Here is a 24,232-nt window from a genome sequence, read left to right as displayed (position 1 = left end):
AAATTCTAATCAAATAATTTTTCACATCGGTCTTTCCGAGGCTATCAATCTATCACCTTCACATTTCCAATTCCACCACCAAATTATTTCAACCTTGAGTTGAAAATCCAAACAACCCACCACACAAAGTGCATTGAACACTGGAAAAAAAACCACACGAGTGAAAGACCAACTCCACGATACCTTCAGTACATTTTCTGGAGAATGAACCTCCCCCCATAAACTCTATCTCCCCCGTGCACGTTTCACCATTGCAATTTCTCCCAGCTGACTCCCCAACCCAACAGCGGTCTAGATTTGCCATTAAACCGTGGGGTCGAAAATCTCCCATAAATACACCTCGCGCACCTTCTGAATTCAGTTGTCGTCCCTCCGCGTTACCGTCCACAAATCAATCATGAATTATATACCACATGTAATATTATTCATTTCCCTGTGTCTCAAGCCCGCCTGGACATTGTCACTGGGGCAATACGGTGTCAGTGATTCAAAGGGAAATGGATGGGGCGCTAATTTTGGGCGTGCACCAATACTCGAACGATATTCGTGGAATATGTTGGACTGGGCATATCCAGATCAATTGAGCCGCGACGCTGCTCTTGCCAGCGGTGACTATATACCCCAGAATGGGCTTCCTGTCGGCATCGAAATTTGGCGGAACAAACTCTTCGTTACCGTACCAAGGTGGAAGAATGGTCAGTCTCATTATCCAATCTAATTCTTCCCGTTTTTTTTTCTCTTTCACCCACCCATTTTATTCTCTAATTCAAATCCTTCGAGTGCGTGAACGCAGCAGAAAAACCGAGCAGTGGGTGATTACAGATGCAGAGGGGCTGGGGGGCTGGGGTGGAAAGGGGGAATGTGCTATGATGAATGTAAAAAAATTCGAAAAGGTGGAGATGAGACGGTGAAACGGAAATGGTCCTTCTTGGACCTTTACTACTGTAGTTCATGTACTCTGGGGGGAGGGGGAGGGGGTACGAAACTCTTGAATCTCGTCTGGGAGACTTCCGGCTCTTGGCGAGACGAGAGGGAGAAAAAAAAATGGATGTACGAAGAAATGCCGAAAAAATTCTTGTCGCCCGGGTGAAACGAAATGAATGCCACCATCGCTGCCCTGTGAATTCGCCAATTCGTGTGAATGGGGGTTTTATTCAACTCGAAGGTGAATGTTTTTTTTTTATGTCGGTTCATCTTTTTTTTTTACGGGCCGCCTGCAGTTTTTCTGCCGTTCAGATTTTTTGGGGGAGTTTTTTCGGCGACTTGTTTTTTTGGGTTATTGAATTTCTGATGCAGATTGATGGTGTGTGACGTTAGAGTGTAATGTGAGAAGGAAACTTACGAATTTAGGCGAAAATTCAGCATAAAATTTGCGGGACATGGTGTGACGGTCGTCGAGGGGAAGATGAAGTCAGTCTCGTGAAGTTTGGTAGATTTTTCGCTGGGAGAAACAGCCAGTAGAGATACCTGCAACGTAAATGAGAAACAAAATATTATTTAATGTGGTGTATATGCATATGATATTTCGAGAAAAATGGTCCTGAAGTCTGTGACAGTGATGAAAGTTGTCAATTTTTTCACTTGCAAATCGGAATTATTTCCCATTAATTTCCGAGTATTTTCACCTCAGGTGTAATACAAGAAATTATATTCTACAGATCAATTTAACAAAACTCTGGTACTTATAATAAAACGATAAAAACACCGACGCGAAAAGTTTCGAATGTTCTACAATTTTCATGAATAACAAATTTTCAAGAACGAGATGATCCGAAGAAATGAGTGCACTGTTGTGGGTCGATAAGCATTACGATTGTGTCGTCGGAAGGCCAGGAACAAGTTTTTTTCCACCAACAAGAACCCAAAGTGTCCTCCAGTTACGTGACATTTTTTTACACCTGTGCATGTAGCCACCCTTTACGACTCTGTCCGAATAAAACGAACAACAACGATGAAAAAATTTTTTTTTCGGTTCATGGTGATGCTCGAGCGTAAAAATAAACTGCTCTTAAAAACTTGAGCGCCGGTGCACATCTGAGGGATGTGTGGGTAGAAGAATCATACCCTCTGGGTGTAAATTAAGTTATCAGGTGCAATTTATGTATTCATTCTACATAAACCGATGAAAAATACTTCGCTTTATTCCCCAATTTTCTTTATAACCGTTCGCAGCAAAAAAATCATAGTCAAAGTCAAGAAATTTTCTACAAAATTCCAATGATTTTCTGGGGAATTTATTTACGGTTTTTTGTCCCCAAAAAATCATTTTCAACCAATTTTTTCATTATATAACTCCCTCTGCTGGAATATTTTCCGTAGGAATTCTTCCATTTAAATTACTAAAATTTTTTCTGTTGAATACTTTCCATTATAATCACAGTAATGACGTAAAAATAGCCCTATTTAATTTAATTGCGATGCATCGTTCCCCATTCGCAGAAAGTCTCACGCGAAATTCCCAAAAGAGCATTTCCTCTCGCTTTCACGTTTCGTCACGTAATTTTTCCTAAAGTTTTTCCCCAGTGTGAAAAACTTCTCTTTTCCAAATGAATTAGTCGAATCAAGCATAATTTCGAAGAGAAACCTAACAGAAATTTCTAACGACAGTAGCGGCTCTTCCCATAAAATCAATGATAATTAATTGATTTTACGATCCCGAGTGCTGCAATAAATCTCCACTTTCTACGAAAAAAAAAATTCGCGAGTGGATTCTTCTCCCACCGCACACCTCCACTTCAATCTTCCCTGAAAGCCAAAAATTAATTAAACAATTCCCACCACAAAATTCAATTCCCCCTCATAATTACCAAAACTCCAATTTCCCAAACAATTAGCATAATTACAGTATTATCAAGTCTCTCGCAATTCCAAATTTACCCAACTACCCGGTAACATTGTTTTCATTTAAACTTATGCATTAAACCAGCCCCGTAGCAAGGAGAATGTCTTAATTCCGCGTTTCCGATGACGCATAGATCCTTAAAAATTTAATGATCCTTAAACACACGTGTGAGAACGAGTTTATACGATTGAGATGTGACATTTACCATCGCGTGAAAATGTCCGTATCCGGTTGATACCCCAACCCAAGCAGGCAATGTCAACAAATTTTTTTTCAACCACAATTGACGCAATTTAGGATTACCAATAAACTGAACTTTATGGCACCAGTATTTCACGACAAGACATGAAAAAGCCAAAAAAAAAAATCCAATACAAAAGGTGTAAACTGCTGCAGGTATACCAGCAACCTTGAATTACATATCACTGGATACCAATCGTGGTGGATCACCAAAGCTATCGCCCTATCCAAACTGGGCGCAGAACAAAGCTGGTGATTGTGGCAGTGGCCTTACAACAGCGTACAGGTGAGAGAATTATATGCAAATATGCGTTGATTAAACGATATGAGATATAGTATACTGTTTTGTGTACTTGTAACCCCTGGAGCAATGCTGTTAGTTTGATTTTATGACCGATTTGTATGTGTTATAGAATTCATGCAGATGAGTGCGACAGACTTTGGGTACTGGACACTGGTACCATTGGCATTGGAAATACTACTGTGCAGGCTTGTCCATATACGCTTAATGTATTTGATCTCACAACTGACAAGATACTCAGACAGTACAAGCTGAGACCAGATGATATTAATATGGTATGAGCTGGTGATTTTTATGGGAATAATTCGTTGATAAAGTTAGCGACGTGATTCCTGAGAATGTCTGGGGGACATTGGGTTGAGACCATAATGGAAGGATTATAATTAATCCACAGAGAAAGAGCCCGATGATAACAATAATGTTAAATTGTTATTAGTGAGATTTCACTCCAATCGGATAAATTTTTGGTCAAGGTTTGACCCTTTGATTTTTTTCAGTTTTTTTCCCCCGTAAATTATTCGAGACAATTGTAATTAGAATCACTCGTTCGATAATGCCAATGTTTTTCTTACTGAAAATTCACGCGAATATAAATAATGATGACGAGGTGCACTGAGAGGGGGCATTTCACCTTCACGCACGTATCTCGTACTCTCCAGAACACTTTCATCGCGAATATTGCTGTTGATCTCGGCAAAGACGGTTGCGACGATGCTTTCGCCTACATGTCAGACGAACTGGGCTACGGTCTGATAGTCTACTCCTGGGAGAATAACACGTCTTGGCGAGTCACGCACAGCTACTTTATGCCAGATCCACTGGCTGGTGATTACAACGTTGGTGGGCTCAACTTTCAGTGGGGTGAGGAGGGTATATTTGGAATGAGCTTATCACCCATTGCCCTGGATGGCTTCAGAACCCTGTTCTTTCATCCCTTGAGTAGTAATCGAGAGTTCGCTGTGTCCACAAGAATCCTGAGGGATCCCGATCTTGCTCTCGATAGCTATCACGAGTTCCAGGTAATTTCATAGACTTAATGGTAATATAATTGGGAAAATCCATCAAACAATATTTTTGATTGGCCCAATCTATGCGATGAGATATATAAAATATGTCTTCACATCGTTCACTCTATTAATACCTATCGACGTCAGCCCCTTGCCGAGAGATTCATGGGCCATTCAACATCCGAAGTGATGGACGAGAACGGCCTTCAAATATTCAATCTCGTCGATCAGAATGCCGTCGGCTGTTGGAACTCCCTCCTCCCCTATTCACCAGCTAATCACGCGCTAATCGCTCGTCACGACGAAGCCCTCATCTTCCCAGCGGATGTCAAAGTAAGTCAATAGAATCAATCAATGGACAGATACCACGTCACAAATCTCCTAACTCCATTGTTTCTCTTTATTCGCTAATTAAATTCCAGATACGACGGGGAATGGTCTGGATAATCTCCGACAGAATGCCCAACTTCCTCCTAGCATCCCTCAACTACACAGACATTAACTTCAGAATACTGACGATGCCGCTGTCGGCGGCTATTGCCGGAACCGTCTGCGATCACTCCCCGTGGAGATTCATTGGGAATAATGCTCTCTGGTGGGACCGACGATGATAATATCGTTATTCAGGGCTGCGTGAATGCTTAATCGCAATTTGTAATGGATTGAGAGAACGACTTAATGTCACAAAAGTGAATTCTCGTGACCGACGTGTTATTTACAGCCCAAGTGCAAAGAAATATTCTGTCAAAATAACAGAATACTTAGAAAAAAATTCTAAAATACATTCTGGGGTGTGAAAAAATATAATGTTTTTCCGTTTTGTCATTATTTAATGACAAGAATCACAAAACGGTAGCAAAAGACATGAAAATTATCACACCAGCAGAAAACTTCGTGAGCTATTAGATAGATTAGGTAAGTTGCAGAAGTAATTTTCTACCATTCAATCAAACCCAGATACGTGATATTTTTTTAAACTCAACAAATCATCTTGTGACATTAGATCGTTCTCCACCAAGTGTGCAACTCTAGAGAATGTAGACAACCAGTTATTTAACCACGCTTCCGCGCAGGTGATAATTCAAACCACTAATTATGTTCCCACCCGTAGTTAGAAAATTAATTAAATAATGACATTTTTCTCCCGAAAATAAAAGTCCATCTCCCCATCAAAAGCAGTTTCACAAATACTGATCTGCAGGGCATTGAACAATGTACCCGAAAATAATGATTTTTAGTCAAGCGAAGAAGAGAAATGTTTACGACAGTCATTCAAGTGTACATCTCCTTCCTGTTCCTTGACACTGCAATGCCAAAGCTCGCGTGTGTTCTTATTTAAAAGTCAAAGCCACGATTTTTTTCCAGTGCCACTGCATATTGACACAGTAGCACTCTTTGACATGCCTCACGAAGTAAAAAAAAGTGGTCAAGCAGAGGCCGAAGATATCTAAATACAATTGGTCGTTTACAACAGGTTCTTGCGCCGCCTCAACTACAGAACTCCCGTATTCACAGTGTATATTATCCTTTAACAGATTCAAATTTTCTCTCTTCTTCTCACCTTTCTTTACACACTCCAAAGTTGGCGTTAGGATGTAGTTAACACTGCTGTTGCCCAGGTGCCTTACAAATCCTCCGATTTACGTTGGTCTGGTGCCTTAGAAAAGGAATGGACACACTCCACTTCATCCATTATTCATGAAAATTTGTACGAGAGAGACAGCGCATGAAATAACAATATTCCACGTTCCACTACGTCCCGCCATCTGGAAAAAATTATATTGCCAAAAATATATTAGAAAGCATCTGGAATTGATCTAATTTAATCAACAAAAATATAGCTACATTTATCGTTCGTTCGTTAAAATTTCGATTACAAATATAAATTTTGTTTCGATTTGCGGATTAGTAACGATAACTTACTCCCTTCGGGTCGTGAATTATAAAGATATATAAAGATAGGCACTCATGTATATACTTTCACATATATTTTCATGAACCCCTCTACTGCCAAAGGACATGCACAATTGGCGGAATATTTACGGCATTTTAAATAACCCGAAAGCAGCGTTTGATAATTCTGATTGTGAGCTGTCTTAGGGGCAGTAAATGGATGACTCCTTCTAACCCAATTTCCATCGTTTAGCGATCATGAAAGCGCCCGACCGGCCTATTTGGCTGCCATGAATCAGAGCAGAAGCCAGATGCTCGAGGAAGACAGCTCCCGCTGCCCAAAAAAAATCACCTCTCCCAATACCCTTTTTCCCTCGTTTCAACGATAATTCGATGATAACCCCCGGGATAATCGCCATCTGATATATTACTTTCACTGTGCGAAATTGCCCCTTTCACGCCCACACGAGGGTGTTGTGATAAAATATACTGCCACGTGCTAAGTAGTCCAGTCTCATTCCACCCCGGCTTTGGGTCAGAAATGTTGGTAATTTTTTCCTTCAATTTAGCATCCAGCGAAAATATTCTGAGAATCCCAGGGTATCCGATTTGTAATCGCTCGTTTCGGTAGGGCTTTCTCGTTACGTCGGTAATATTGAGAAGGCTGAGATACCTCGAAGATTTTTGGTAGATGTTTCTCGATATTCATCGTGGTGAATGGGCCCAGTATAAACTTCTACGATAGTGTTGCTTTTAGGCGGAGTTTTCGGAGGCTTTTGAGGTGCCGGCTAAAGTGTTTTTCGAGGGCTCGCATCCAGTGGAAGATCGGAGAGTCGATTCACGCCTTAAATGCTAATTTATACGCATATCGATCGTGAATACTTCGAGGGTTGGACCCTTCTACGAATGGCTACTACACTGGTAGAAATTTCAAGTACAAAATCTTGAGATTTTTTGTCATCAATCATTCACGCAAATTTTTCCACGATTTTAGAGAGGAAAAATCCGATGTATTCTGCACACAGAGAGAAATATTCAATAAGAATTCCAAAAATTTGATCCCAAATGTCGGAGGGATTCGCCGTAATTTTTGTCTGAATTTTTTATGAAAAATTACAATATCTTTACTTGAGTCACTCCAAGAAATAATTGACCAGAAAAATTGAATCTCATTGAACTTTTGTTTCGTAATTTTCACTGAATATTTCTCTCCCTGCACTGTTCGATTGAACAAACTAAAGAAATTTGATAACTCAACTGCAACAATTACCTTATCCAGAATAAAAAATCTCAACCGTTGTGGTAAACCTCTCTGGATCAGAGGAGAAATAAATTCACTGGCTATTGAACTCCCAGAGATGTGCCCAAAGAAAACATTGAAAAGGTGCGAAGGGAATGGGTGGAGTTGTTTGGGTGGCTCCAAGGGGTTTATTAAGATTAAAAAATCACCAAGAAATCATCGTGATTACACAGTGCATGTTGAGGCACTCGGTGAAAAGAGAAAGCCTGTACTTTTCTGTTGGCATTTCACGTCTATACTTAACGTTTGTTTTAATTTAACGTCTCTAGAGGGCTTGTGTTGGCTCATACGCCAGTGGACGATTTAACACCTCTTCCGATCACCGCCTGTTTCGACGACTACCTACTGATGTTTTTTGCACACTGGGTTATTCGGTTTTATTTGGCTTTCGGAGGGAGTAATTGATGGTTATGGGTTACTCTCGACGTTGGCAGGAGACCGGCGCAATTGTACCCGCCACTTTTTTTCCGATGGAGATTATTGAACACTGAGTTTGGACAAATTCCGATTGGATTGAAAATACTGTCTCGTTTATTCTGATTACCTTGACGGGTGTTTTTGTGTTTTTATTTACGTTTTGAGTTGCTTGCACTCGCACTTGTTTCCACTAGTGTCCAACGCCACCGCGGCCGCGGCGTTGCTGTTTTGCATGTACCGCCACTCAAGAAAGTTCTTCATGTGCCCACTAATCGAATAAAAACCCACCGATTATGGCAATGAAATAATCGGCCATCTTCATAAATCCACCATGTTCAATTACTGCGCCCTTCCTTATTTATTTAAGAATAAATTGAGGAAGTTCTCGGACTGCCTACGAGGCCCTGGTTCCAGGAGCCGATGGAAATGCAATTTTTATTTTTCTTTCTACCTGTATCGACTCTCAGGATTTTATTGGCACCTGGGGGGGGCCAATTAAGACGGAATAAGTCCTCACTTGACGAGAACAATCTGAATTTAGTGAGGGGCAGTTTCGACTCAGAATAAAACCACGATCAGTGGCTGGGGTGAACTAAATTATTGTTCGATAATTTTCTTGTCTTCCAGTGGTTTATTCGCATGAGACAAAATTAGACGCAATAGAGACGCAATGGCAGAGGAAGTGGATTTTTAAAGGAGTAAATTAAGGCTTTAGGTCCTGAAAAATTTGACTCCTGATACCGGATGCAGTCAGGATCATAAAATGGAGAATATAATGTACAGTCTTTCTCACCATTTCTCGAGTTTTCTTGCCACGAATCTGCATTCGTTGGGGGGAACGCCCGGTTTTTTCGGAGCCTAATCCGTGATTACTTCTCTTCACGGATTCGTAGGCAGACAACCGACGAGGAGTGGTGGTAATTAATGTTTGTTGACTCCGGCTGCTTTGAAGTAGAGTCCGCAGTCTTACGACGGTCAGTCGTCGGGTGATTGCTTTGAGCGGAATGAACTGCGTATAAGATACCCTGTAGGCGTGGGGGCTGTGGAAGCTCGACCGTCGGTAACTCTGACGAACGGCACCTAGCGACCTCTGTATGTCGCCGACGCAAGCCTTATGACGACGGGGTATTTGTAAGCGGTGATCTGTGTGTCACATTTTCTACTAGCCAATTTGTGAACAAATAAATTATTGAACTGTAAACGATTCCCCCAGCATAATCGGAAATGGACTGGCCCGAAGGGCATGTCACGTACTCTCTGTCAATGCCTTACCAACAGGCGCTCCATAAGCGTCAGAAATCTCCCCTATAATCTCTGAAAGACGAGACCCTTGTACTTCCGGTAGCGAGATTGCCCACTGCGCAGGACAGGAATCGACCATTGTATTGGGTATTTTGTGAAGGGTTGGACAGTTTATTGTTTATTTGACTGGATTATCCGCAACAACATCGGCATGTCAGTCACCAAATTACCAAATGTAAGTATCGTCAGCGAATCTTTATGCGATTGTAAACACATTGACGTGTTAACTATAATTTATTCTTGGAGATACACGAATCTAACCTATCTGTGAGTTCATTGAACATTGTGGAATTTCGAAGAAATTGAGTCAAAGGATATTTGCATTACCTCCAAGAAGAAATTATCAAATAACTAATTTGTCAAGAAAGTTAAGTTAGAATCAACAATGAAACTATACCCTCGTGTAGACCTCTCAAGCCGATTATTTTTCTAGTATTTTCCTGGCATATTTTCAGCCGTTGTACTACTTCCCAAAACCTAACCGCTGGCAAAGAGGCGTCGGTGCTGAATTACCAGAGGCGTATAGAAAATTCTGGCGCGAGTGGAAGCTCCAGAGGCCCACAGCAATTCATTACATCCCGGAGGAGGGAAAGTATAAATGGGATGAAAATCGTCAGACTGTGTAAGGATCCTCAACAATCTCCACTCGACTCGACTCGACTCCATCATTCGCTCAATAGTTATGAATGATTTATGAATCCATAGGTTGCCAGTCCAGAACATTCCTCTCCCTCTAAAGTACCCCAAACAATTCGATTATGGACTTTGGGGTGGTGAGGGAATTGTCCAGGGCTTCCGCAAGAAGGGAAAATACTGCAGGAGAGTAGCCAAGTTCTGGGTGCCCAAGCTTAGAAATTCCGTTGTTTATAGCGAGGTGTTGGATAAACACATGAAGACCACTGTGACAACGAGAACTATTGATTTGATTCATGAAAATTATGGCTTCGATCATTATCTGCTGAAGGTATTTTCCAAGACACCGATGAACTTTCATCATTATTACTCACAAAATGATATTAAATGTTTACTGTAGACACCGGCCTGCGACTTGAGATCACTATTAGCTGTCAAACTCAAGAGAGAAATTTTGATAGCATTGGCTGATAAGACGCTGTATCCAAACGATCCTGAAAAGCGTGAAGAAGTTTACAACACATATAAAGACTATCTGTCGGCGGTGAGGATTTAATTTTTTTGACCTTTAATATTAGAATCTTATTGATCGTTCGGATTAATTACCCAGATTTCGTCGCCATGTCGAAATAAAATGTCAGTCGGCACTCACTCGATCAAAATTTCTAAGTTTAATGTAGGAGAATATTCTTATCGGTAAGATTCTAATGAATAAATGGCTAAATATAATCACAAATTTATAAAGTCATTTTAAAAATATATTCCAGTACACGAGAGAGGAAATTGAGTGGTATGGTTTGTCCTGGAAGGATGCGGTGAAGAAATTCATAGCATTGAAGGCACCTACTCTGGAGCCAGAGCCATTCAAGATTAGGTATAGATCTGAATTAATTGCTGAACTGAAAGCAGCTAAAGTTGCAGAGGCTGTTGATGCAGAAGTTGAACGACCAAGGTAAATAAAAATTTTTAGATTCATAAATATTCATTATTCCAACTGATCGTCACTCATTTTTTTTTTCCTGCAGTGACTCGTGGATCTCCAAGATTAATCCATTCTCAAAAACCCCAAAGACAGAGTGATGAAGCTCTGCATCTCCAATGTAAATAAACAATAGCGAACGAACTAAAATTAAAACCAGTTTGATAATTAAATCAACAATCTATTCATACTGATTTTATGCAGTAAGAATCCCAAATAATAAACAAATTACACCCAAAACATGATTTTTTTAACAACAGAATTAGTCGGCAAAAATTGATCTAAATAAATTGTTCTAACGATTAATTGATAATTCAACTAAATGTTCACGAAATACTGCACTCGAGGTCCCCGTCTTTGGGCAAAAAATTGAGTAATGATGCGATGGCCCTTGTTATGTACGTCATTGTACCATAGCTACCACTTGGTGCACTGTCGTAAAAATGTTGACAAATATATGCAGCTCCACCGCACAGGAGCGTCCCCAGGGGGGTTGTTTCACGGTGTTCCTTGGGTTTGGCACAGCAAAGTGTGGCATCACCATCAATTTTCATCTGTCGAGGAATATTTAATGTATTTTGACCTGTTCACTCAAAATTTTAATACAATGATGAAACAATGATCCTCACCTGGTCCTCCAGGAAGATAGCATTGGCCTTGTGCACCAGATGTTCCACAGCAATGAGTCCCCCAAGCGAAGCCACCACATTGTACTCAGTAACCAAAGTCAGTACCATGAGTGCCTCCACAATGAGCTGCCTGTACTCAGGCTGTGGAATAGTATTGAGAACAGTCTCAACAGCCAGGGCGAACTTGAGTTCCCCCGAGGTCATCTCCTGCGTCAAATTCTGGGGCAGAAGTTTTCCTTCGATAACGAGTCCCTGGCAGCGCTCGAGTACCTGCCAGACTCTCGGATAAAAGTCTCGAGGGACCCTGTTGAGAGCTCCATCGAGTCTCCTCCTCCTCAGCCACTGGCCCTGTCTGTCAGGTTCCATTTCATTGCCATCAGTTTGATCGACATTCAGAAGTCCACCTATCTGCGACTTCTTACTGAATCGCGTGGATTTGCAAGAGATAACTGAGAAATTTCCACGTCCCACACTGCTGATGGCAAATTCCTTGCCACTCATAATGTGATGGAGAAGATTCTTCATTTCAAAGGGGGAGAGATTCAGCAGATGCTCTGAAGCTTCCTCACCAGTGCAAATTAACGTTCTGGACAGTTCTGTTGCCATTACTTGGATTATCAAGCCAACCCTGAGTCGCAACATCTCGTGGAAGAGTTGAGGTTCTGTTCTGATGAACATCGCCAGATACACCAGCAACTCCTGGGTAAGCATTGCTGTACTCTCATCATCTCCATAAGCCAAGTGAATGAGGGCTCGTAGTTCATTCTCGGGAAGGGGTGCGACTATCGTGTGCTCGTTGACTGGTGGCATACCCACTGTCACTTGCTTCTGACGTACCAGAAGATCAGTCACTGCTTTTGCTAGATCCTCAACTCGCTTTCCCAACATTCCTGCTGTATGACGAACTATTCCCCACATTTTTTGCTGGCAAGCTCGCTCGTAGAGGGATTTCAGGAGATCTTTCACCAGAACGGGATGGCCGTTTTCTATCATTCCTGTTTGGAATTGGAGACCCTGGGAGTCAACCTGAAGGGACATTAGTGGTTAGAGGGTGGCGGGGATTTTGTGGATATTGAGTTTATGGTTACGTACCGATTTCTAGTGGTGGGGAGGTCCATTGGATTCAAAATTGAATTGTTAATAAATTTTGGAATTATGGTGGGAGGAATTGAAAGAAATGGAGATTAATAGGATTGAACATTGAATGAAGTTTAGAGCTACTTCGACATTCAATCAAAAATCGCCCAAATTTTCAGTTTTCAAGTATTTTTTAACTTTTAAATAAACTGAACTGAAAATCTATTGCTATGGATTGAACTAGAATTTTTTGTGGGATTTGAAAAGTCAGTTCATATCAAATTCGTTTTGCATGCAATGCCAAGAGGGATCTTTGATCAGTGCAGAGTTTATGAAGAACACAATTTTTATGAATCAAAGGGGCCCTTTTAGTCGTGAATGTGACTATTACCAGATATTGTAAGATATCACCCTGCTCTTCGAGACTCTCAGTCTCCCTGAGCATCGCCATGAGTTCTTCAACTTCAGTATCAGCGTATTGTGTCTCTGACGGATTTCTGTTCCTCAATGGCTTTGGGGACGTCTTCCAGGGCATAACTTCCTCGGTCGGCGAGGGCGTCCGATTTGTCCGGATATTGACTGGCGAAGTTGGTGACAATGAACCCGTGTCGGTGACTTCGATGAAGGGATTCGTTGCCAGCACGACTGAGGGTCTTCGATCTTCCCCTGCCATTCCCAAAATTTCAGCTGAAAATTAATTTCAATGGGTCCAATAATTAATGTACTTGAAAAAATAATTAATCCGATTAACCCAGAATTTAACGCACATATTTTCAATTAAATTGAAATCTAGATGTTAGAGCGGAATAACCTAGATTAGATTCATTTTATTGAATGATTCATTCAATGGACTTACGCTCTTGAAGAATGATAGGAACTGCCGCTGCAGGTACATGGCAAATGAGTTAGTTATCCAGATTAGTCATTGGCTAATGTCCAGGCAACATGCTATCATTCCAACAGTAATGGATCAACTACAAATCATGCTGTTGTGTTGTCTTAAACTTACGTTCGACTGCGATGGACCTGGTTTTTTTAATTGCCCCCTTAACTGACATCCTCCGACGTAAGTTTTTACCTGTGCGGACGCCTGGACCTCGCAGGAGGCCTGCTCTGTGAGGCAAGGCACGCATGAGGTGTTCCTCTAGGTATTGGTGGACCTGATTCGGGGGGAAAAAATTAGATTCGAGTTTTCTATTCTGTATTTTTTAATATATTGATTAAATGTAATGGAAAAGTCTGAATTTACCTGAGGATTCAATTTATCCGGCCGTCCATCCTCAGAACTCCCCAAGAAGCTCAAGTTCGTTATACAAGAGGTGCTGAGAAAATCGTTCATATTCCCCAAAGAAACTCGAGTTCCATTGATATATCCACTCTTCAGCTTCTTCATCGTGGTAATCATGGCCAGTGGTATTTTTCCCTGATCTACAACCCATGAGAGACACTCAATGATGAGAAAAATCGACGAATCTTGAGGCTTTTGTTAATTGAAAAAAAAAATGCAGCGGGAAGCTTCAAAGATATTAATACATTAGTGGATCTGGTTTTGCCAGAGGTAATGAGTCCTCGTTTTGGCATACCTAGGTGATTATGGGTAGCAACGAGTGTCACTGTTGGTCTTCCCAGCATTTGCTTCCAGTTGATGCCGAGAAAGGCCAGATTGGTGGTAAACGTATCGGCGAGGAAGGCAGCGTCATTCGTCACGTAGAATTCATCAGCGTCAAAGTTCTATCATGCACATAAAAATAACGCACACACACACACGACTAAATATCCTGGGAAAAATATCTCGAAACTCATCATCTTGAATTTAATTGATCATTGTTTAAAATTTTTGCCTGAAATTTTCGGTACAATTTTAAAAAATATCTGTTACATTTGAGCTGCAGTGAAATTACAAGGGACGTTCCAAATTTTATTTAAAAAATAATACCTTTCAAATTTGTTCTATGAAAATTACCTCTAAAAAATTTCATTCCATTGAATTTTTAGTCGAATATGATCTTTTAAAATGTTTTTTCATCTGAAGCGAATTTGATGTCACATTGGTCAAAAAACTACTCAACTGCCCACGATGTTTCAATTCTCCTGGACTATGGGGCTACATTTATCTTTTATGAACACTAAGCCCATGATTTTTTCCCTTTCATGCTGAATAATTTTAATATAAGTCCATAAAATGTTGCAATGAAATATGAAAAAATTTTCAAGAAGAAACGTCTGTCTATTTTAAATGTGAACCTCGTGCAAGCGAATGAGTGTTATCACGATGAATAAAAAGATGAAAAGGAGAGGTCAAACTTGGGATTGAAGTGACAATGTTAATGTTCATGTTATTAAATTGCATCGAAAACTGCAGAAAAACCCAAGGGAAAATAATTAAATCCAATCTTAACAAATTACCTAGATGAATGTTCTTGAGTGGCATGACCACGAGTGGACGACCTAACATATTCTGCCAGCTAGACTTCAAGAAATTAATTTCACCTTTGAATATGTCGATCATAAGCTCGTAATCCGATGCGATGTAGAAGCGAGTCATATCTGTTAACTAATATCAACGGGGGAATTTGTTTTTTGATAACACAGTTGACATACACCAGAGAATTAGAGCGCTTTGCCATTGACGATGAGAGTTTCGAATTGATTGAATTTAATATCTAATTATGATTGTATTACCTGTGGAGTGAAGGCAAATATTCGATCGTGGAGGGAGTACAGTTTACTTGTACTGAGAATTCCGACGTCTCGAGATTTTCGTCCTGATAAGCCGAGTTTCTTATTGCGTCCTGAAAACATACAATGCACCACGAAACGTTTATTTGAGAATATTTCATGATGGACTCAGCAAAATGATTATTAGGTATTACGATAATTACTAATACCACTCATTGGACAATACCTTTGAATAGGAATCAGTAATTCTTACCTAAATACGTGTATAAATGACTCAGTACTTTCGCAGGTTGTACTTCGATTGGTGCGACTTCAGCAATTGTTTGAACATGAATATCGTGTTGTGCAATTTTTTCTCTAATCTCAGCATCTTCAGCAAGGATAACAACCTGGAAATCAACCCTCCAAATTAATAACCATCTGATAAATCGCAATAAATAGTTTTATCAACTTATTCTTCACCTGGACAACAACATCCGGTTTCTTCTCACTGCACAGCCTCCTGTTGAGCGGATCAAGTTCGCCAACAGCGAGGAAGCCCTCCTGCAGGAGTTTTCCCAGAATATAGAGTGACTGCGCCCACTTGAATGGGCACCTTCCCAAAGCCTCCCTGGGCTGGCTCCCAGGCTCAGCATACTCGGCAGCAACATTCACCTGCGCCACTGCATACAATTCCGGCACAAGTTTCATCCCATCCTCTGACTTCACCATGATATCCTCGAGGGCCTGAGTGTACTCGGCGACGAGTTCCTTATTCCCTTGAAAGCAGTAGTCAAGAATGAGATATGAGAAGAAGAGAGGCCACTCGCACTCGATATTCTCAAACATCCTGAGCTCCCAGGGTTCATAGTAGAGTCTATTAGGATCTTCTCTGGGTGTTCTGTAACCATCCCTCAAAAACCTTTTGCAGCCGTACTTGCCCTGTAGCTTCTTGGTGATGGCATCCCTCGTTAGTTGAATTAAATTGGGTTCGTCGACCGCAAAAGCTGGAAAACTGATGATCGAGAGCAATCCACTGTCAAGTTCTTTGGAGTTGCTCTCTCTCGGGAGCATTGACTGGAGGACAGCCTGACACTTCTGCGCCTCATCAGCGAGAACATGGATGACTGATGTGGGTCCACCACGTGCCCCAAAAAGATCAATTTCATTCATCGCCTCCATCGCAGCCTTGGCCATGCCAATGCTGCTGGCATTTAGCTCTGGAAGACCATGATTTGTCTTGTCTCCTCGTTCCCATATCCCATAGTCTGGTGTGCAGTACGCAGACTCAATGTAGAAGACAAGATTCTGGATAAATGCAACCTCGTCGAGGTTGAAGACAATCTGCAGTCCTGAGGCTGTCATCTGCGCCAGGATCAGGAGGTACAGGGACACAGCGTCGATCTGCAGGTGTCCCCATTCGTTGTCACCCACCACTGATTGTCCAGTGGCTGAGCTGTACTTGGCGTGAAGGGCGTCCAGGGGATTCTGAGTTATCTTAAATTTCTCGACCTTCTCCTTCTGCTGCATCATCGCCATCAGCAGCCCTCTCATTAGCTTGACACAGCTCTGCTCCAGCTCGTACGTCTTGGCTCGGTCCTCATCGACGTCGGCAATTTTTTTGTACGCCATTGACAGACCCCAAACAGCCAGGATGCAGTAAATATTGTCCCTTATCCAGGCATGATCAATGTCACTGCTTGCTGGGAACAACCCTGTCACTGGGTTCTGGTAATTCATTATTATTTTCTGGACCACTCGCTGGTAGTAGTCCAGACGAACACCTGAATTACTTCGACTCCTCATTTTTATGTCAGTGTACGCCACGATTAGGGGATAAATTTAATTGATGTCTACTGGGGATACCTGGGAGAGGTTAGATTCACCTATGAAGATGAGAATGTAGCTGGATTTGGTGATGAGCACGTACTACTGGTTATATTTATCACCACTTTTCAACTTTTCGACGATTCATTTTTCATTCACTGAGGTCTCATCGATCGCTCCATTTAGATTTTCATTCGCAATTAGAAGAACAATGTGAAACGAATGTCAAATGAATTACATATTTACACATTTTTGTCACGTGATAAAATTTCGAAAATAAAAAATTTTGATCGGACGTCGGTAGAGCAGGAAGTGAATTACCGGTGACTAATTGGAGTGAATAAACTCGGCATTTCGATCCAATTGTGGATTTTCTTCGATTTAATTATTTTTATTGTAATTAATTTGTCTTTAGAAAAATGTATTTTCAATCTTTTGTGAAATAATATATTTATCGTGTTGACCGCCGTTGTTCCTAGTTGGCGCGAGGAATGCAAGATGGCGGCATCGAGTGGTCGAGGCTCCGCGAGCATTGTGTCGTGCAAGTGTGAACGCGTTGTGTTGATCGTGTTTTTTTGGTGATAAGCGTTATTTTCTGATAGATTCCTTTGAGAACATTGCTAAACTCTCTCGTCAGCAATTATCAATCAAAAAGAATAAGTAGAATCATTCGAATACATCGATTGGAAGTTACGGTACGGAATCAAGTAGCCGGCCGGCAGCCATGGGTGGGGGGAGGAGGAGGGAGCATTTTCACGACGCAATTGCGCATTTAGCGCGATTTCCCGCAGGCTTCGCGTGACAAAATTACCTGATAATTAATTTCTAGTTATAGACACCATAATTTTTTGATTTTTATGAAATCCGATCCGAGGGCATCGTAACAACACGGCGTACTGTAAGTTTCTTAGAAATCTAAAAATTATTTTATCTGTAATTACCCAGAGAACAACGGTTGCTATAGCGATTGGCCCACCTATTGTTTGCTGGGTAGAGAAATTATGCTGATCACGTGACCCCTCGGGAAGCGTTATCCCGCCAAAACAGTGTAATGGCCACCGTGCATTGTGTCGCATTTTTTTGTGTATTTCGAGGGTAACTGTTTTCCGTGTTAATCGTGGTATTTATCGATATTTTATCGAGTTATGGGGAGTATTAAGGGTCTCCAGCAGCCTTTTAGCCAAAATTCACGCTTTTTTGCGATTCTCTGGACGATTATGGATCGGATTAACGCAGAAAAATGGATTTTTGCGTTTTGCCATTGTTTTATGGCTCCCGTTTATGGTGGTGAGATAATTTCATACATTATTTTCTAGTTTGGTATTTTTTATTAATTTAGAAAGGAAGCAGGGAAATTTTCTCACCACTTTGAAACTTCGTGAGCTAATAAATAATGGCGAAATGAAAAAACATTGGATTTTTTCACGTTAATCCCATGGTAAATTCGCCAAAGAATTATAAAAACGTGAATTTCGATAGAAAGAATGCGGGACATCGTTAAGAAAACAATTGATATGTGAGTGGATGTGGTGACAATAAGTGTTAAAGTGAAGTGTTAACATCTACGATGCAGCGTCACCATCAAAGAGCAACAGGTACATTAAAAATTTTATAATATTTATTTACATAAGGTTCTAGTTGGTAAATAACGATTGTGCATGATAATGCACAAATCGTTGTGCATGATTGCGATGAAAATACTACGAAAAACAATTTTTTCAATTAAAACTACCGAATCTTCATCCTGAGCCCACCGAGTCAGGTGGCAACAGGAGACGAATATTTTCTAATAAGAAAATTAGAAAATCATTTAAAAAAATTAATTCCAAGGGAATTAAAGCAACATTGGCCGATAAATAACGTTTTTCTCGATCACGTCGACACTTTTAAACATTTCAATGAAAATTAAATATCATTCTACCGAAAAAAACATTGTGGATGGTCTGTGAACTGTGCAGTGAACTCTTCTTGGTCCGATAACGGGGTCTCTCACGAAATGGGGTTCAGAAGGAGCTAAAGCTCATCAAGTCCCCCATAATCTCACGACTCTTCCAATGCAATAATCGTCACCCAAACATTCATCATAACAATCAAATGAAAAACAAATGTTTCCGGTGCTAACTGGGTCCCATGGCCCTATAATTTCACCCTCTAGAAAATATTCCTAACGAGGTAAACTCCGAGGACATAATGAACGGCTGTGTGGCATCAATTTCATCGTGTGCCCCCTCGAAGCCGGTGCCCAGCTGTTTTCCAAAAATCATCGGCGAGGGAGAGAGAGAGACAACGGGGGACAGGGATGGTGCAGAGCTTTGGCATGAGGATTTGAGGGTGTAAGAATGTAGCTGAGGTTAGTCATTCGTGCTTGAGCTACTACAGTCAGAACGTGACACAGCTGGCTGAGGGTCTGAAATTGAGTAGAAACAGGAGATGAAGCCCTGGCGCGAGGGCATTAATGATTCTACGAACAACAAACTTCTGTTTCATCAGTCATTGAATGATGAGGGGACACTAGTGATAACTGAAGTCGACAGGAACATGGAATAAAACATTGAAAGGACGACAGACAACTGCACGATTTATTTTGACTGAAAAATATCGAGTGTTAGATTCAAGGGGAGCGTGACCCTGGGAATTTTTTTCCCATTTTTCAAAGAAAAAAGTTTTAAGTACCATTTTTCTGGGGCGATTCTTTCCTCATTAGCCTGATTTTTTAAAGTCATAATTATCTCCTGTTAATCAAGAAGGAAAATAAGTTTTCATGGTTAAAAATCATGGATTACTATTTATTTAAATCATAAAATATTTTGGAGATTTTTGGGAACTTCATTTTTCTGTTCACGACAACTACATTTTTTACTTTTGACTGGCAGGAGACAATTGAGACTTACAACATCACATTCCTGGGGAAGAATCGCTCGGAAAATAGTCTTAAATTTTTTTTCAAAGAAAAACTTTTTCTCCCGTTGCGAGCGCCTTCTTAAATAATTATTCGCACAATGATTTCTTCACGATCCCTGTCGTTCCACCATTCGCAGATTATAAAGGATCTATCAATGAGGGGATTACGAGGGACTGTTGTCCATCGAGAAGAGCTTGTGTGCATTCATCCACAAATTTCGTTGGTTGAAGCAAGCTGAAGAAAATTGTGAGCAACTCAACTAGTGAAATTAAATGAAAAAGTGAAAAGTTTTTAAACGACTTGACTGGCGCCTCACTAGAACTTCGATAGTGTCCTGTAATATTTCCTCTCATCCTCTCAGTCCAGTGGGAGGGAAAGGGAAACATAAAATAATGGAACCTAGACTGTTTTCGATACACAACAAGAACTCCACCCACAGCAACTCTCATTCTTCATCATCTCATAAATAAAATCCATAAACAAACAATGGGCTTTCGGTTGCGCTTTTCAACTATCCCAGTAATGAGGCACGTGTCTGGAAATAAAAGTGATTGACGAGAATAAAGAAGAGAGAGCCTTGAAAAAAAAAGGAGAGGTTAATAATAATAATTCAAATTTTGTTGGCTGTCGAATACATCGTGGAAGAGGTTCTCCGCCCCGGGAGTCTTCCTTGTTGCTGTTACGAGGCTGTGATGGCAGGTTACAGGGGCTTTTAGAAGCTGGTGGTTAAAGAACTGAATGTCGGAAGAAAAAAAAAACAAAATGAAAAAGAGGGCAATGGCGAATGAGAGGCGCCTAGACGCCTTTATCTTTAATTGCATGGTGGAGCATACAGGACTGCGCTCATCACCTGTTTCGAAGTGAACTAAGTACTGATAACCAAAGTCTCACCAGGAACGTCAATCATACACCTCGTCCAGAAGAACGCTGACTGACAGTTGATAATTAATATTTTATCTTCGAGGATCGATTTTGTGTGAAGAAAAATGCAAAAATGGGGGATGAATTGATGGAAGTTGTGGTATGATGTGAATGCAAAGTCATTAATGTGGAGATATCTTCTGGGGAATATTCAGGGAGTCCAGATTTCTTCTATATCTGGTACTGATCAAAAGTCAATAGTGCTCCAACAATTTTTCATAATGAAAACATTAGAAAGCTTCAGGTAACGAGTAAATTTTTATTCTTGACATCGTTAGTCTCTCGAAATCGTGACTAATTCGTTCACAAACTGAATAGAAAAATATTAAACGGTGTCAACGCACTAGAGTATTCGGAATATTGAAGAACCAACGGAATCCCACAATGGGTGACTGTATGAAAATAACCTCGCTCGTTGTTGAGAGTATTGGGAAAGCTAGAGAAACTGGAGAAGTATCGTAAAATAAAAGGCATGGCACACAACGTCAGCTGGATTAACCTATAAAAAATCGATAATTCCCGTTGTGCCCCACCTCTTTTGAAAAACTTCCTTGTTTCGCCCGTCTAGAGCTCATATTTTTGGGACTAAAACAGGAGAGCTAGACGATGGGGGGAAAGGGAAACGAAGCGGCCTGTAATTAGAAACATTTATGGGTGGAGCAGGGGTAAAGGGAGCGCCATCCATGAGATCAACATTCGTCTGCGGGGTTAGAAAATAAGCTAGGCGTGGCGTAGAACTTTTTGAAGGCCGTTTTTAGTTTTTGACCTTATGGGAGGATCTCATGTCGAAAGTCTGTTCCTTTTTTTTACATCGAAATTCTTCGTGTATTGTTCTTTTTGGCGGTACAAAACGATATTTATCGGCCAATGTTGCCTGGAAAATTATTCAAACATGAGGGGAAAAATTACCTCGAGTGAAGTAAATTTTCAATTTAATTGTGTCGACTCATTCTGCCCAGGCATTTCCTAACGAGGCCATAATTCAGGGCTATAAACACTCCACTAGGATTCAATGACCGTTACAGGTAGTTAATTTATTCGAAACGATCCATAATACTCAATTAACTGGACTTAATTGATTATTAAGAAGTATTTAAAGCTTTTTGGATTTTCGGGGAAACATGATCGTTTTCTACTTGGGTGGAAAAAGAGGATTGAAGGGGGGAGGGAGTGGGTTTATTTATGATAGTTGGGGGTATGAGGTTCTTGTAGAACGGAAAATATGTAAACGCAGGTGGAAACTCATCGTTAGGGATTATCTAAAGCAGAAAAGTGGTTCCAACGGGAGACAGAACTGTTTTATTCTTTTCAATTTTTGCATATACGGTGAAAAAATCCATTTACACAAATTTTTGATTGATACTCCCGATGATATTTGGGAAATTTTAATCGTATTCTAGTCCAACTGAATTTTTAAGGAATTTTCCGCCACTCTATCGGCCAGATGACCGGTCGTGCATGATAAAACGCTTCGTTATAATTATTAGTTCGTACAACAAAACCTTCGTGCGGTGATGTAATTTTTCCAGAATTTTTTTTCACCCGCACCATCGTGAATAGAATTTTCCACCGTGTCCATAAAAAAAAGAGGAAGTGTTTAAGGTGATTATGAATAGACATTGAATTCCGCAGCACAGCGAATTGCCCTCTGGGGACCTCTAAACGCATTTAAACGACGTGGAGGCCTAAGGCCGGCTCCTTATCGATGCACGATCTTGCCAGGAGTTGCACCCAGTCCACGTGGTGTGCATTATAAAAACACTGCGTATCGTTGGAAAAAAAAAGTCAGGAGCTAACGGCAGATCGTTATAAATTCACCACCACGATGAACTCCCGGTGGACATTTTTTTTCCCCTATCTCCCCGTGGAGTTTTCATTTTTTTTTCTTCATCTGTGGGGTTTTTTTCAAGTCGTAAGGAAATGAGGAGGCTAGTAAAAGTCACAGAAAATGGTTTAGGGTCTTCTACGTCTTCCGGAGGAGCACTAAATCCGAAGGAGAACCAACTGTTGTACATTTACGTTGAGTTTTTCATTCTTCGATTTTTTCGTGACTTCGAAAAATCGTCTACAGGGACATGATGTTGTCGTGATTTTTTGGAAATTTTTTTTTTTTGACCAAGTTTTCATAGCACTCTTTGGAACAAGGGTTTAACTGTCCTCTGACAACATTCTCGATATATCGAGAATGGAATTGCTGGATTTTATGGGAGAATTTCGAGTGTTTTTTCTTTGGCTGTTTTATAGGAAAGTTTTAACGATTCTCCGGTGTTTTTCCTCTTAGATTAGAGATAATTCTTTCTTCAGCTTCACGGATTTTATTTCAACGTTCAACTTGTTCTCATTCTACTTCAAATTTAGCCAGTGGTGGGGGAATAAGAGACTATAAATCCGTAAAACAGGCGAGATTTGATGAACATATTTATTACGATTACAAAATTATTTAGTCTTCACTGGCATTAACAGATTTACGAACATGTTGTTTCATGTCAAACAGAAAAACATGATTTAAAATTAGAGAAATTTTTCGGAAGACATTTTTCATTTCATGGCTTGTTTCGGAATAGATTAGTTGTTTCTTTATTGCGCCCATCAATTCCACGGTTTTTTTTTTCTTGTGGTATTTTTGTTCTAGAAAGAATGAATCAAAATAGTAGAATTATTTTTTAATGTCGAGGGAGGCTCACGAATTGAGGTACATCAATAAATCTTGAAACATGTCATTGTCATTTATGTCACGCCAAAAAACAAACTCTAGAATTAGAGATTTTTTTTACCCTGTTTTTTGGCTCCTCGAAATTAGTCGCCTGAAAGTCTGAGGAGCTATTAAGCCGTCAGAATATTGTTGTTCCAGACCGATTGAAACCCCTCGTGTTGAAAAAAATAATATTGTATAAACGATTAACAATAACTCTGTGAAATATTGAGAATAGTAAAATGAATGGAAATGCCGGCTGTCAAAAATGAGTGAGTGAGAGATAAATATGAACACGTGTAGCCAGTTTCCGGCCAACGTCTCGTTATCGGCATCACAGCCACCATCCAATACTGGATAGAAGACGAGAACTCTTCTAACGACCAAAATTGGATGGACATCCTCGGGATTCTCTTGTTACATTTATCTCTTTTCTATTATCCATCGTCTCTCTCGTTTACACTACCTCGATATACTGTATCCTCAAATCGCCTCCTGATAAATCGAAGTCGTTGCGTCATTCATCATCTTTCAATCTCTGAGATTAAATTGAAAATGATGGAAAAAAAAATTAAGGGAAGAAGCGAGAAAAAATTGTTCGATCAATTTTAA

General features: G+C 40.5%; 4 protein-coding genes across 21 annotated transcripts in view; 2 read left to right on the top strand and 2 right to left on the bottom strand.

Moving 5' to 3' along the window:
* Window positions 1-9,156, bottom strand: part of LOC135168740 (uncharacterized) — a 98,559-nt gene extending 89,403 nt beyond the window's left edge. For 5 of the 13 annotated variants that reach the window (XM_064133212.1, XM_064133216.1, XM_064133213.1 and 2 more), the window contains exons 1-3: window positions 8,794-9,131; window positions 5,952-6,156; window positions 1,343-1,467 (exon numbers count right to left, since the gene is read on the bottom strand). In XM_064133212.1, coding sequence (XP_063989282.1) covers window positions 1,343-1,365 — 23 coding nt within the window. In that variant the 5' untranslated portion in view covers window positions 1,366-1,467; window positions 5,952-6,156; window positions 8,794-9,131. Of the gene's footprint in view, window positions 1-1,342; window positions 1,468-5,951; window positions 6,157-8,793 lie in introns of all 13 variants that reach the window. The other 8 variants (XM_064133218.1, XM_064133219.1, XM_064133220.1 and 5 more) reach the window with 6 other exon arrangements.
* Window positions 353-5,657, top strand: LOC135168735 (protein yellow-like). Its single transcript, XM_064133206.1, has 6 exons — window positions 353-695; window positions 3,239-3,368; window positions 3,496-3,658; window positions 4,043-4,402; window positions 4,538-4,723; window positions 4,813-5,657. Exons 1-6 carry the CDS (start codon window positions 398-400, stop codon window positions 4,999-5,001), a joined length of 1,326 nt encoding a protein of 441 aa, XP_063989276.1. The 5' UTR covers window positions 353-397; the 3' UTR covers window positions 5,002-5,657.
* Window positions 9,157-9,310: 154 nt separating the features above from the next.
* On the top strand, window positions 9,311-11,154 carry LOC135168737 (large ribosomal subunit protein bL28m). 3 transcript variants are annotated; one of them, XM_064133208.1, is made up of 7 exons: window positions 9,311-9,477; window positions 9,758-9,924; window positions 10,008-10,266; window positions 10,336-10,479; window positions 10,546-10,631; window positions 10,681-10,887; window positions 10,961-11,154. In XM_064133208.1, exons 1-7 carry the CDS (start codon window positions 9,454-9,456, stop codon window positions 11,013-11,015), a joined length of 942 nt encoding a protein of 313 aa, XP_063989278.1. In that variant the 5' UTR covers window positions 9,311-9,453; the 3' UTR covers window positions 11,016-11,154. The 3 variants fall into 3 exon arrangements, with proteins under 3 accessions (XP_063989278.1, XP_063989279.1, XP_063989280.1); XM_064133209.1 differs by lacking the exon at window positions 10,546-10,631 and having other exon boundaries at window positions 10,703-10,887; XM_064133210.1 differs by lacking the exon at window positions 10,961-11,154 and having other exon boundaries at window positions 10,703-10,886.
* Window positions 11,075-17,360, bottom strand: LOC135168734 (probable phosphorylase b kinase regulatory subunit alpha). Of its 4 annotated transcripts, none has more exons than XM_064133203.1 (10): window positions 15,762-17,360; window positions 15,553-15,688; window positions 15,303-15,412; window positions 15,027-15,174; window positions 13,870-14,048; window positions 13,630-13,780; window positions 13,477-13,503; window positions 13,012-13,307; window positions 11,544-12,569; window positions 11,075-11,468 (listed from the first exon to the last, which is right to left on the bottom strand). In XM_064133203.1, the coding sequence occupies exons 1-10, from the start codon at window positions 17,082-17,084 to the stop codon at window positions 11,241-11,243; spliced, it is 3,624 nt and encodes a 1,207-aa protein (XP_063989273.1). In that variant the 5' UTR covers window positions 17,085-17,360; the 3' UTR covers window positions 11,075-11,240. The 4 variants fall into 4 exon arrangements, with proteins under 4 accessions (XP_063989273.1, XP_063989272.1, XP_063989275.1 ...); XM_064133202.1 differs by lacking the exon at window positions 15,027-15,174 and adding an exon at window positions 14,204-14,351; XM_064133205.1 differs by lacking the exon at window positions 13,477-13,503 and having other exon boundaries at window positions 15,762-17,359.
* Window positions 17,361-24,232: the final 6,872 nt, after the last annotated feature.

Source organism: Diachasmimorpha longicaudata, chromosome 13 (assembly GCF_034640455.1).
Source record: "Diachasmimorpha longicaudata isolate KC_UGA_2023 chromosome 13, iyDiaLong2, whole genome shotgun sequence".
NCBI lineage: Eukaryota > Metazoa > Arthropoda > Insecta > Hymenoptera > Braconidae > Diachasmimorpha > Diachasmimorpha longicaudata.
Note: the sequence above shows the minus strand (reverse complement) of the source record. Positions and strands in the feature narration are given on the sequence as shown.

Bases quoted from the DNA above. Each gene is read 5' to 3' on its own strand.
- LOC135168735 (XM_064133206.1), top strand. From the start codon at position 398: ATGAATTATATACCACATGTAATATTATTCATTTCCCTGTGTCTCAAG. The intron at 3,369-3,495 runs GTGAGAGAATTA...TATGTGTTATAG, and splicing joins GGCCTTACAACAGCGTACAG to AATTCATGCAGATGAGTGCG. The intron at 4,403-4,537 runs GTAATTTCATAG...TATCGACGTCAG, and splicing joins ATAGCTATCACGAGTTCCAG to CCCCTTGCCGAGAGATTCAT.
- LOC135168734 (XM_064133203.1), bottom strand. From the start codon at position 17,084: ATGAGGAGTCGAAGTAATTCAGGTGTTCGTCTGGACTACTACCAGCGA. The intron at 15,689-15,761 runs GTGAAGAATAAG...GTTGATTTCCAG, and splicing joins AACCGGATGTTGTTGTCCAG to GTTGTTATCCTTGCTGAAGA. The intron at 13,308-13,476 runs GTAAGTCCATTG...ATTAATTTTCAG, and splicing joins TCCTATCATTCTTCAAGAGC to CTGAAATTTTGGGAATGGCA.
- LOC135168737 (XM_064133208.1), top strand. From the start codon at position 9,454: ATGTCAGTCACCAAATTACCAAAT. The intron at 9,925-10,007 runs GTAAGGATCCTC...ATGAATCCATAG, and splicing joins GATGAAAATCGTCAGACTGT to GTTGCCAGTCCAGAACATTC. The intron at 10,480-10,545 runs GTGAGGATTTAA...TTAATTACCCAG, and splicing joins ATAAAGACTATCTGTCGGCG to ATTTCGTCGCCATGTCGAAA.